Raw genomic sequence first — 13,219 nt, 5'->3', positions numbered from 1 at the left:
AGAGTTTTGTAAAGATTTTTCTAGAGATTTCCATATTTTTCCTCTTCATCTGAATTATTGATCACAACACAGAGAGATTTGTGTTCCAATCCATTAATGCATTAAACTCTCTATAACAACCTCTACATATATTAAATGTTCTTTATAAGTTGGCTTGAAAATGTTTTACCTCAAAATCTATTCCATTCCTGACTTTTATGTAGACTTTTTATTGCTCGATCTTTACTATTTTCTGATGCTCAACATTTCTATTTTTGGGGTATTATACTTGGAATATACTATATAACTCTCCACTTGTATGCTTGAAACTTTCTCGGTCATTGTTGATCTCAGCTCGTATACAAAATGCTTGGTGACCATATCCTTACTTGTCTCCTATAGAGCTCAGTACATACTTTCTTATGTACATGACTTGGCCTATATAGAGTAGCCTAATCACTGTGATAACCATCTAACTCTGCCTTGTAAATGACTTAGTTTTTGACACTAATAGACAAGAATATTTAGAGATACCAATAGGAGCTTGTTTTGCACCAAGAAAAAATGTAAAGATGAGTGTTGTGATGCAACCATTGATGGTGGAAGTACTGAAAATCTAGTGTCACAAAGTTGTTCATGGTCACAAAGTTGAAGTTGAAGAGGTAGAAACACCCATGTGCATACCGCATTGCCTGGATGCAAGATGACCACAAGGTCATGGTTAGTGAGCAATACTCTGTGAAGTTCAAGATTGGAAGCTACTAGGATGAGGTGTTGTGTGGTTTCATACCTATGGACATATGCCATATATTGAGATGGGTATGTTGTGGTAGTTTGATAGGCATGTTGTACATGATGAATGTGCAAATACTTACACTCTGACAAAGGATGTAGTGAAACATAAGTTGAAGGAATTGAAGGAGATAGAAGAAAAGTTATATAGTATTGCTAGAGTATGTTTTGTTGATGGAAAAGAGTGAGGATGGAGGATGGAGGATGTGCATAGATTCATGGGCTATCAACAAGATCACAATCAAGTTTAGATTAATGTTACCAAGGATGGATGATATTATGGACTATTAGAGTGGAGTTGTGTATTTCAGAAAGATAAATTAGAAGAATGGATACCATCAAATTTGCATCATAGAAGGTGATGAGTAGAAGACTGCCTTCAAGAAAAGGGAAGGACTATATGAGTGGTTACTCATGCCTTTTGGGCTAACCAATGCACGAGCACTTTCATGTAGCTGATGAAAGATGTAGTAAAGGGGTTTTTGGGTAAGTTTATCATTGTCTACCTAGATGATATATTGATCTTTACTAAAAACTTGGAGGATCATTTGATTCATATTCAAAAGTTGTTTGATAAGTTGACGGAAGAGAGGTTGCTAATAAACTTGAAGAACTATAGTTTTGTGAAGGAGTTAGTGTAACTAGAATTTGTAGTTTTAGAAAAAGGTTTGAAAATGGACCTAGAGAAAGTTAAGGCTATCCTTGAATGGTCTACTCCAACAATTGCTACAAGGATAAAATCTTTTCATGGATTGGCTAGTTTTTAAAGAAAATTCATAAGAGGTTTTAGTAGTATTTGTGTACTGTAACAACGAGAAGAGATAGGAAAGAATTTAAGTGGACTGTAGTAGTAGATAAGAGTTTTAATTTGATGAAACAAAAAGTTACAGAGCAACCTATTTTAGCACTTCCATATTTTAACAAGATGTTTCAAGTATATTGTGATGCTACTCATACTACAATAGGAGTTGTTTTGAGCCAAGAAAGTAGACCTATTGCTTATTTCAATGAGAAGTTGAATGGTGCCAAAAGAAAATATTAGCATCAACCAAAAATATTTCATTTTAGTTATTTGAATAAGGGTTGTCTTAATGTAGAGTTGTTGTCTATAGAGGCTTGCTACTTAGCAAATTAGTCATATGAGCTCAAAATGTCCTAATGTCTCAATTAAGCAATCAACATGGTGCTAAAGGTTGACCACCAAATTATCAGTTGTTTAGGTTATATATTGTCAAAAAGTAAGAAGGCATCTATTATGTCTTTCATTTTGTTAAGTATTTTTACTGTAACATAAGTTGGAACCATTTGAAATATAATAAATAAATCAAATGACCTATTGTTATGAATCATAATTTAGTAATTCATTAAAATATCAAACAAATTATATATAGATAGATAGATAGATAGATAGATAGATAGAAATAGGACATTATTCAAAATAATATATATTTTTAAATTCATATAGTTTGTTTGTTATAGAGTTCCTTTTTAGACAAAACATTTTTTGTTGGGTTTGTTTGCAATAACATACTTTATGTAGTGCTTTCTAAGATATATTATTTATTTAAAAGAAATCTTTAATACTTCATGAAGCAATAGTTAAAGCTTACAAAACTATCTTCTTAATAATGTCAAAACATTTAAGATATATGAAAGAATTGTACATGGGAGATACACTTGTTAACTAAATTATGATGCATGTCTTGTTGCATTGCAAGACAATTGTAAGTGGATATAATGAATTAAATTGGAATGTTCAAGTTAGTGAATGAATTATGTTGAGTGGATGGAATATACTACGAAGAATTGCATTGATTGTTGGAATTATCTCAATGATTGACATGATCTAGTACTTCTTCTTATTGAATAGAAATTTATAGCTCTATCTATAATAGCTTCATTGTAGTAGGCTTTTTTTATTTGATTTATTTAAGACTATACCTAAACTTTTCTTGCTTTACCTATTTCTTTAAAAATATTGTGATATTTTGTTTTTCTTAAATAATATAAAAAATGATTATTAAATCAAATAAAAAATTTCTACAATTACAATCAATAATTATTTTTTCCTATCATTTTTATTATTTAAAAAATATCATAAATCTATTATTCAAATTTAATCAATAATTTCTCTAATATTTAATAAGATTAATTTAATATAAAGATTAAAAGTAGTATAATATTTAATATTAATAAATAACAAAATTATTTATATCAAATATATTTAAAAATACTTAATATCTAGTGAACCATTTTTGCATGTTAATCCCATGTATCTATGCAATTGCTTATGGACAATTTATTCTTAAATTTAATTCGAGCAAAATAACGAAAACAGCAATGTAATTGAAAATTACCATTCAAAACATAGATTTTGGGAAAGGTCATATGAAAATTATGAAAACAAAACAATAAAACATAGAGAGAATTCAATTATTACTTATAAGAGATCAGCCAACTTGCGACGAAGCAAATCATGAGCGATGATCTTGCACGCATTTTGTGTAGGGTGAAAACTGTCCCAAAATACATATTGGGAAGCATTAGTGCAGGTAAATGGGGTTCTCATGTTGCACAACATAGCCACTTCTATTAGTCCAGTCCCACAACACCCATTTCCTACTTCTTCAAAACCTGCCAACCACCATTACAAACATATCAAGTTAAAAACCAGTTTCAATATGCGAAGTATTAACATATTATTTCTTATGCTAGATCATAATTATTACCATGTTTATGAGGGTTCTGTATTATATCAAATAGAACGTTGTAAATGTCACCATAGACAATCTTCAATCCCACCAACTCTTGGCTCATATTTTTCACTAATGAAATCAACTTCTGATTGAATCCTTCTGAAGCCTCGTTGAAAGCATCAATGCATCCATGTTGGTATAATCCCCCCCTCAGTGTTCTCTCTGAAGGCAAGCATCCCAAAGGAGGTATACCTATGCAAGCAATTCTTCTTGCCCCCAAACTATAGATTTCCTGTAGAAGGAATTTAGCATTATCCATCATATTCAAGGAGGAATCAATATCAGGTAGGATTTAGAAAATGGATTTTCAACGTCCATTACCATTAATAGATCAAATATTAGTATTATAAGGTTTCTACAATTTATTTGTAAAGAAAATTCTTTCTTAAATTTGATTGTGTGTATTTTTTAGTATCAATATTTCCAGTCACCACACTGGTGATCCATAATCAAGATGAGAAAGTGCAGTGTTAAAAATAGTTAAAATGATAGATGGATCATGTAATGTGATGCCAAACCTTAATTTTAAAAATACGCACAATCAAATTCAGAAAAGATCAAATATTATTCAATGGAAAAATCAATATCAAGTGACATGCACCCCTATAAACAGATTATCTATGATTATCTACTATTCTAGTAAAGTCATAACATGCACCACAATGAACAGATTATCTATTGTTCAAGTGAGTATAAATAAAATCTACTCATTCAAACTCAAACCCTATTTGCCTGGTCTAGTATACATATTGTTTGATTATGTAGTATGGATTAAAAAAATACCTGGATAAAATTAGAAGCTAATTCAATGAGGAAATCCTGGTATTGCTGAACTGTGTATTGCCCCATTCGCATTGGATTAAGAAAGTAATTGTTGACCCAGTCATTGCTACCCATGCTTATGCCATATATTGCCTCTGATAATATATGGGTGGCGTTTTTTTCTTCTACCAAATCGCTTAATCTTTTTTGATAATCTTTGAAATACTCCAGTTGTTGCCAAAGAGGTATTACAGACTGAAATCTTAAGTTACAAAGTTATGATATTGGAATACATGCATGCAAATGTAAATATTTGATGTATATCTAGAGAGAAGTATATTACCAGTAGTGTTGCTGTGAGATTGTCATATCCAGTGCCTGCCGAAGCAAAACTCACTCCAGTAATTAGATCTTGGTTGCTTAGTGTAGGATCCAAATAAGCTGGTAATAGGTCCTTTATGTTCAACTCAGATGCTGAAAATAAAAGGATACAAATAATTCTTAAAAATAAAATAGATTAGATGATCAAGCTTTTAGAAAACATAATAACTTAGAATTAGACATAACAAAAGTTCTAGAAATAAAATAAATAAATTGATTGACTCAAAAGCAAGATAAATCTTTTAATTGATCAAATATTCTTATAACGTGATCAAGACAGATTATTTTTTTTGCATTCTACCTCTTTATATAGATGCATTTGGCATATTGATAAATGAAAAACAGAAAAGATAAGTGCATGTTTATACACAATTACAGTTAAAAACTTCAATACAATTGCTCGAATGGTCAAGTCATTGGAAAATATAGACAGTGGATTAAATGGTGAAGTCATTACAATGATCTTAACTTTAAAAAATAATAAAAATAGATAATCAAATAGTTGAAAAACATATATGACTTATAAAATAATAAAAATAAAACTTAGTTAAGTAGTATAACAAATAACAAACGCTTCCAAGCACCTATGTAGTCTGTGACAATCTTGCCATTGCAAAACCTGCCAGTGGGTTTTCCATCATAGAAATCTCTTCCATAAGGAGGAAAATTGCTCTTTATAACAGTAGAAATGTTGTTATTGTTGCCAGGGTCCACAGTTGAATCACCAAATATTATAAGAGCAGGCACTACTGGTTTGTTCATGCCATTCTCTTCATTTAGTAAAGCACCACAGAAAATAGAGCTTCTGTTGTTGATGACTATGATTAAGAACAAAGCAAGCTCTAAGCAAAACCTAATTACAGCATCCATAGCGTTTCTTGGGCACTGCTAATACTTTGCACAGTCTTAGAGTACAATTATATTAGTTTAGGTCATCATTTAATACCTTGGAAAATTATTTGAAGAAACTGAAAGAAATTATCATACAAGTTCCAGTTAGTCGACCAGGAAAATTTTGGAATGCAATTTCCTTCTGACACAATACCAAATATTCATAAAATTGATTATATTCAGCCTGCAACACTTCTCATATCAATTTATGACTGCGAGTAATTATTGGGAGCTTGTTGTTGCGTTGTTTTAGGGATTCTTTCTAATACATTCTTAACAACTTAATCCATTACAATTGAGTGACTGACAAAAAACAGCACCGACTGGTTGTCAGTCCAGAAAGTATGGCTACGGTGTATATATATATATATATATATATGCTTTGTTGATGTGGTGTCAGTATTAAGGTTGTATTATATACGTTTTATTCCTGACATGGCATTAAATGAGAGCAAGGACAGATTCTTTACAATACCAAAAGAAAGGAACGTATGTGTTCAATTATAGCACTGCTCATGCAAATGCATTGCATTATCTTTATACCCATATACTCTGTTATCTATTATTATTTATACTATTTAGATAGTTTATTTGAAATCTTACTATTGAGTGATTTTTTTTTAGGGAAACTAGTGTGATTTTGAAAAACTCACCTTACTAAATCAAAACTTACAGTACTAGCAGTTGTATGTTTTTATACATACAAGGATGAGTCTATAGGTAATAAGATTTATTGATATATAACAATGTAAATATAAAATATATATTAAACTCTAATCTAAATTGAACTCTAATTCTAATTAAATCTTTGATTAAATTCTAATCAAAGATATCTCCTAAAAATCTATTTGAACCCTAGCACTTATAATAATTAAATTGTACCCATAATTATTATTCTAATTATAACAATTAATAATCTATTGTTTGAAGATTGACCTTAAGTTAAGCCTTAATAAATCTTAACATTAAAAGTTATTTGAAAGTTCATTTGTTTCACCCTATCCCTTTCCTAAGATAAATATTTTATTTAAATTGTGAGATATTTATATATTTTTCATTTTTAACCACTAAATATATCAAGATTGTAAACAATTACACTGATTATATATTTTAAATTGAAGTATACAAATATTCTTTAATTTTGAATAGCAATAATGATATTAACATTTTAATTAATTTCTAGTTGTCTTCTTTTATCAATTTCACATGAAAACCATTATACAACTTATAATTATTATTATTTTAATAATTTTTTTAAATTAATCAAAAATAATTTTTATTTTGATTTTTATGCAGATTCAACTTTTTTGCCTAGAATAAATCTAAATACATATAAAATATTTTTAAATTCTTTTAGATATCTTTCTGAATCTATACAAATCCATACAATTTCTTAAATAATAAATTTAAAACTAAAATATAGATAGGAATAGAATATTTCTATAAGTTGTTTCTAGATATATTTAAATATTTCTATAAAGTCTAAAATGAAAATCTTAATAGATATACAATATTTTTAGATATCTTTCTAAATCAATATTTTTTTAAATAATAAATTTAAAACTAAAATCTAGATAGAAATAGAATATTTTTATAAAGATTTATTAAAATATTTTTAAAATTTTCTATTAATTTGTGTGTTGAGATAATATTAAAATTTAAAAACAAAACAAAAATTAAATTCATTGAATATCATTGAGTAGTTTAATAATAACAATAATATTTTTTTATTGAAGTAAAGAAAAAGATGATAATATCACTTTTGAGTAACACAAGAAATTATGCATATGTAATGTTAGTTTTAATAGTTAAAAACATGAACCGCTCTCAAGCAATATTAATCACTTTGATGGTACCAAACAATTCAATATATATTAAAAAATACTCATAAACATTTTGCATAAGTGATAATGGCTTGTTCCATTTATTTAACAATGTCTTCAAAAAAAAGGAGCATTTATGAGGAAGATAAAACATGAATAAAGTGTATTTCTATTCTTGGAGGAATGCACAAACAATAGGAAGTTGTCTATTGGTTGTTGCCTCTTAAAGGGACTCAAAAAAAGCCCATGAACTAACAATAACTTGCTCCTTAAAGAATTAATACCATACCAAACTTAGTTCTCATATATACAGTAGTACATGCAATGTATATAAATGTATAGAACCATCTTAATGATCAATATAGTGATCTATATAGCATACACAAATATAGAACTGTACCACATGAGATAGTTGTTATAGATGAAATGCCCACTTATGAGAAACACCTCAACAAAGGATGAATCAAATACTAATACTAAGTATACCAATCTTTTTTAAAAATTAGTTACACATGATCTAGGCATTAATGGAAAAGATGTGGAAACACAATCCCAAGAGAAACATAAACAAAGAGATTACAATAGAAAATAGAAAGAAGAAAACATTCCCATAGAGAATGCACAAGAGTGGTTCATACAAGAAATTAAAGAGTAAAAACCATTGAATAAAATTGAAGCTTGAGAAAACAAGCATATCTAATAAACCACATTGTGAGCTTGGAAGGACAATTTAAAGACATGACAATCTAAAAGGATTGAGCATGCAGAAGAAAAAAATAAGTTAAAAGGGATGCAACAAATCAAATTAGAGAAAGTATAAAATAATATGACAGATAAGAATAGAAAGGAATTTAAATGAAATAAAAAAGAAATGAAAAGTATTTTTAAAAATATATGATCTAAAAGTAGCTTAAAATAACCAGAAATAATTTTTGATGGAAGGGGCTAACACTTTTCCGACTAAAAATTGTAAAATTCGGGAGGAAAGCTCCCACATATAAGCCTATTAGTTTGAAAAATAAACAAAAATAATTTTTTATGGAAGGGGCTAGCACTTTTTTGACTAATTAAAAAATAACCAGAAATAAATTTGATGGAAGGGGTTGACACTTTATTGACTAAAAATTGTAAAATTTGAGAGCAAAGCTCCCACATATGAGCATGTCGGCTTAATTAATCAAGTCCACATTATGGTGTGTTGCAACAACAATCTTTTTAATAATATGTAATATGACTTTTAGAGTAATAAAGTATTATTTAAGTCAAAAGGAAAATGTTATAATATAACCTTTTAAAATGAGCTATTTTAGTATGAATAATCTTATATGAAGTAACGATAATACTAAGACTAATGAATTTTATAATTTTTAATTACTATTTTTGGAAATCATTTTGGAAGAAGAATAGTAACACTTAGCTATAAGCTCAATGAAAAATAATTTTAGACTTTTATATTATTCAAAATTATGTCTATAGAACTTAGATCCATGATTCTAACTTCATTCTTGAGTTTTGAACCCATTCTCACATAATTTGGAATACTACTTTAATTTTTTTAGAAATGATCTTTGTTTGTTCTTCTCTTCATTGATATCTAACATAAATATTTAAGAAATAAATAGAAAGAGTGTTTATTGTATTGCTAGGAGACATTAATTTATCATAGATCAACCCTTGAAACTACCTATTAAAGATTGTTCGAATGGTAAGATATGGGAGTGACTGCAAGAAGTTGGGTAGCAATTCTATGGAATTGTACTTCTCAGAAACGGGTACCCAATTTTTAAAAAATTAGGTACCCATTTCCAAAATTAAGCTTCGGGCACCCAAGTCTAATTTCAAAAATCGAGTACCCGATATTTAAAAGCAAATCGGGTGCCCGAGGCACTCAAATATTGAGCGCCCGATTACTTTCAAAAATTGAGTACCCGATTTCTTACAAATCGGGTACCTGATTTGTAAAAATTGGGTACCCGATTTGTAAGACTTTATTTAACCCCCTTTTTTGTCATTTTTGAAGTCATTTTCATGACCTCAAAAATGGGAGCCCGATTTTCAGCCCTACCGACCACCCCCTTGCTACTAGTTCTCGATATACCAGGTATTTTAATATGTTTTGTACTATTTTACTTTTTTTTTTTTCAATTTTAAATTTAATATGTATGTTAATTTATTGTTTTTTTCATTTTTAATATACATAAAATTGTATATTTACATTGTTAATGTGTAGATGTTTAAAATTTTGTATTTGTTAATTAAAATATAGTTTCATAAATGTTTATTTAAAAAAATATTATTTTAGATGTTTTGAAATGTATTTATTACAATGTTGAATGATTAGATTAGATGTAAATTCATTGTTTGAACATGTAATTTTACAAATAAATATAATCTCAACCTAACCATATAGTTATGTACAATAAAACCCTAAACATATATAACTAAGTACTTAATCACATAACAACCTGCCAAGGGATCCAAACAAAAAACTTCTAGTATTTAAATGATTTTACTTAAATTGTATTGTACTTTGTTTCATGGATCGAAAATGGATGATGTAAACTATTTTATAAATGTATATTCTTTCATCCTTTCATACCCTATGACATGTACAGTGGATGATTGTGCATTCTGAATTAATTTGCCAAGTGGCATTTGGAACAAATGTATATAAATTATTTAAATGGATTGAACTGAAGTAGTTAATATTCTTTTATGTGGATGTGTTATTTATTTTACTTTTAGTACTTTTAATTATTTATAAATGAAATGTAAATGTGCTCATGAAGGAATGCAATCTCTTATGTTTTTTATAAATGTAAATTATTATATGTATGTTATTGCTTGCTTAGTAAAACTTTTGATTAGTTCTTTGGATCCCTTGGCTGGGCATCATTTAGGATTAACTATAATGTCAATTTGTATTGAATTTAACTCTAATCATAACCCTTACTATCATCTTAACCTTAATCTTAATTTTCTATAACCTACACCAAGTAATATATAAATAATTAAATAACTTTCCTATCTTACCTTGAGTACTAATTTTATAAATGTCAAACCCTAAAATTGTAACCTTATTTATGATTTAAACTAAATTATCCTAGAGGAGCATCATATCTACATCTACATGTCATGTACATGTGAATCTAAAAACATTTGTACATATCTAATTACATCATTTATTGCATAGGAAGGATTTAAAATTTTCATTATATATATAATCCATGCATATCATATCAAAAGAATCATATAGAAATATGTCATTTATGACATGTCCATCATAGATAATCAAGAAGGGTACTTAGGTAAATTTATATATATTTAACACTATATATTATAAGAAAAGAAAAACACCATATATAGGAGCATCTCATGTACATAAACTAAAAAAATTTCCATGAGACATGTAATGAGATCAAATAATATTTGTAAGATTCATCACATATAATTTATCAACATGTATAGGGGTGATATAATCAAAATATCAAAAAATGAGTGATATCAAAGCATTATATCTTAATATTTAACACTAAAATAAACTAACCCCTGGGTTAACCCTAAACCAAATTGAATATATCAAACTAGATTGAAAGGTAACCTTGGCCCTTAAATAATTAATATTATACTTATAAACCAAATTAAATTAAACCATGATCATAAACCTAATTATATATCCCAAATTAACAGTAGAAACCTTGAATTTAACCTTAAATCCTTTCCCCAACCCTTAACCAAATTGAACCGTTACCCTAAGATTGAACCAAGTTAAACGTTGACCTTAAGACTAAACCAAATCACCCTAAACTAGAACTCAATAATATATTCAACACTTTAAAACAAAATTCAAACCTAACTTTTTTGAATTAATGTTGGTTTTTAATCTAAAATCTCTAACTATAATTCTATATCTAAAACCAAATTTAGCACTTTAAAACTTAATTCAATTTATTAACTCTTGTCCTAATTGAAACCTAAGCATGTAAAGCTAATCAAACAGTACACAGAAAATTGAACCCTAATCCTAAAACTAATTAAACATTGATATCAAGGTCTCAAAATGATACATCATAAAAAAATTAGAAGAGACTTGAATGAATCAGGCATCTAATTAAGTAACCTTCCCTTACCATCAAGAGGTGGAGGTGTCCACATCAGTGCGATTAGGAGCCCGGACTACACCCTTGGATGCCTAAGAATATATCTAAAGAAGTGAATAACTTGTCTTTCCACTGGATGCCTAAACCTTTATATCCTAAGTGAGTATTCATCATGTAATATCTAATTAGGAGGGTATTGAAGCAGTCTAACACCCCAATCCCTAACTAGATAATTATGTTAGGGTGGACTAATTTCTATTTATCTTGGGTTGGAAGTGCCTAAAAGTTTTTTTTGGAGATTGGAGATTCCCCTATTTGTTTCCTATTTTCCTCTATGGGTAGCCTAAATGTTTATTGCCTTTGTAGAATGGAAGGCCACATAAAAAAATATTTCCTTATTCTATAAAAAGAAATACCCACCCCCTAATGATATATAGTAAGATCTTTTTCCTAATTTTACTATCAATTTTTTTGGTTAGAAGACGATGATAGTTAAAAATGATTTAGAAGATAGGGATAAAATTAGAACCATCATTCCTATAATGAAGATGCATTATTGGTTGATAAACCCATTTCTATCATAAATCAACTCCTCCATCCAAAAAATTCATAATGAGAAATCCCTACATCAATTAATCAATGGAGGGCTCATAAAATTGATCAAGTGATCAATGGAGGGCTCATAAATCCCTAGGTCAAGTAATCAATGAAGGGCTCATAAAACTGATCCCCAAGGGGAGATAAGAATCTCATTAAAAATTAGAGACAGGACACTCCTAAATACATATCATACAAAATTATTGCCAATGTCTTAGCCTCTAGACTAGAAGATATCGTACCCAAGATCATTAACCCTACACAAAAGTGTTTTGTTAAGGATATTTATGCATATTGGAGAACTTGATAACCTATTGGAAAACTTTGGATTGGGAAACATTTCCAGGATAGAGTGTAGGCATGCTCAAGTAATTGATTATGAAAATGTCTACAAAAGGGTGGAATGGAGTTTCACTATGATAATGTTGCAAGCCCAGGATTCCATCCAATATTATGTCAAATGGTGTCCTCTCTTATGATTGGTGTCAGGGTTTTAGTAAAGAAATTAATGGGGTTAGATCATAATTTTTAGGACTCTCTCTAAGATCAATTATGAAAGGGTGTCCTAGAAGAGTGCAACACGAGTCATTTAATGATCAAATTGGACCTCTTTTCTTTGTATTGGGTAGTAAGATTTATGTCTCTACATCTATCTTATTGGGGCTAATTATTGAGTCCCCTACCTTGTGTAGTAAATATGGTATTGGATGGAGATTTCATAATTAAGTGGTTAGGTACCTAGGGATTCCATTTATAGTAAACCCTAACATATAAATGAAATGTGTCTTTATATCAACAAGAAAATCTTTGGAAAACTCAACAACTGGAACTCTAATTATCTCACTTTGGTTGGTAGAATTCAAGTATGTTAAAAGATTCTCTCCTCATATTGGGTGTAACTTTCTCTTCTTCCTACTCATTTTATTCAAATCAGTTTGGTCTTCTATATAAATCTATTCGAAACATTTTATGGTGACATGGAAAAGGAAATATGAAGAATCGTGCTACCAGGAGTAGTTCACATAAAGAAAGGAGATTAGTAAGTTGGAATGAAAACTTTAAGAAAGTTCAAGGGATTACTTTGGCAATAAAATGGATAGCCAAAGCTTCATAAGGTAATGAATTATGGATTATGATT

General features: G+C 28.9%; 1 protein-coding gene across 1 annotated transcript; it reads right to left on the bottom strand.

Annotated features, from left to right (window-relative positions):
- Nucleotides 1-3,211: 3,211 nt before the first annotated feature.
- On the bottom strand, nt 3,212-5,540 carry LOC149555779 (GDSL esterase/lipase At4g26790-like). Its single transcript, XM_089829524.1, has 5 exons — nt 5,255-5,540; nt 4,633-4,763; nt 4,311-4,544; nt 3,501-3,759; nt 3,212-3,405 (listed from the first exon to the last, which is right to left on the bottom strand). The coding sequence occupies exons 1-5, from the start codon at nt 5,538-5,540 to the stop codon at nt 3,212-3,214; spliced, it is 1,104 nt and encodes a 367-aa protein (XP_089685650.1).
- Between the last annotated feature and the right edge of the window lie 7,679 nt (nt 5,541-13,219).

This window comes from Cupressus sempervirens, chromosome 5 (assembly GCF_028749045.1).
Source record: "Cupressus sempervirens isolate cs-2001-9-10 chromosome 5, ASM2874904v1, whole genome shotgun sequence".
Lineage (NCBI taxonomy): Eukaryota > Viridiplantae > Streptophyta > Pinopsida > Cupressales > Cupressaceae > Cupressus > Cupressus sempervirens.
This window is presented reverse-complemented; position numbering and strand designations above follow the sequence as displayed.

Excerpts from the sequence above, each read along its gene's own strand:
- LOC149555779 (XM_089829524.1), bottom strand. The coding sequence starts at position 5,540 with ATGGATGCTGTAATTAGGTTTTGCTTAGAGCTTGCTTTGTTCTTAATC. Across the intron at positions 4,545-4,632 it reads ATCTCACAGCAACACTACTG|TCTGTAATACCTCTTTGGCA; the intron begins GTAATATACTTC and ends TTAAGATTTCAG. Across the intron at positions 3,406-3,500 it reads ACAGAACCCTCATAAACATG|GTTTTGAAGAAGTAGGAAAT; the intron begins GTAATAATTATG and ends GGTGGTTGGCAG.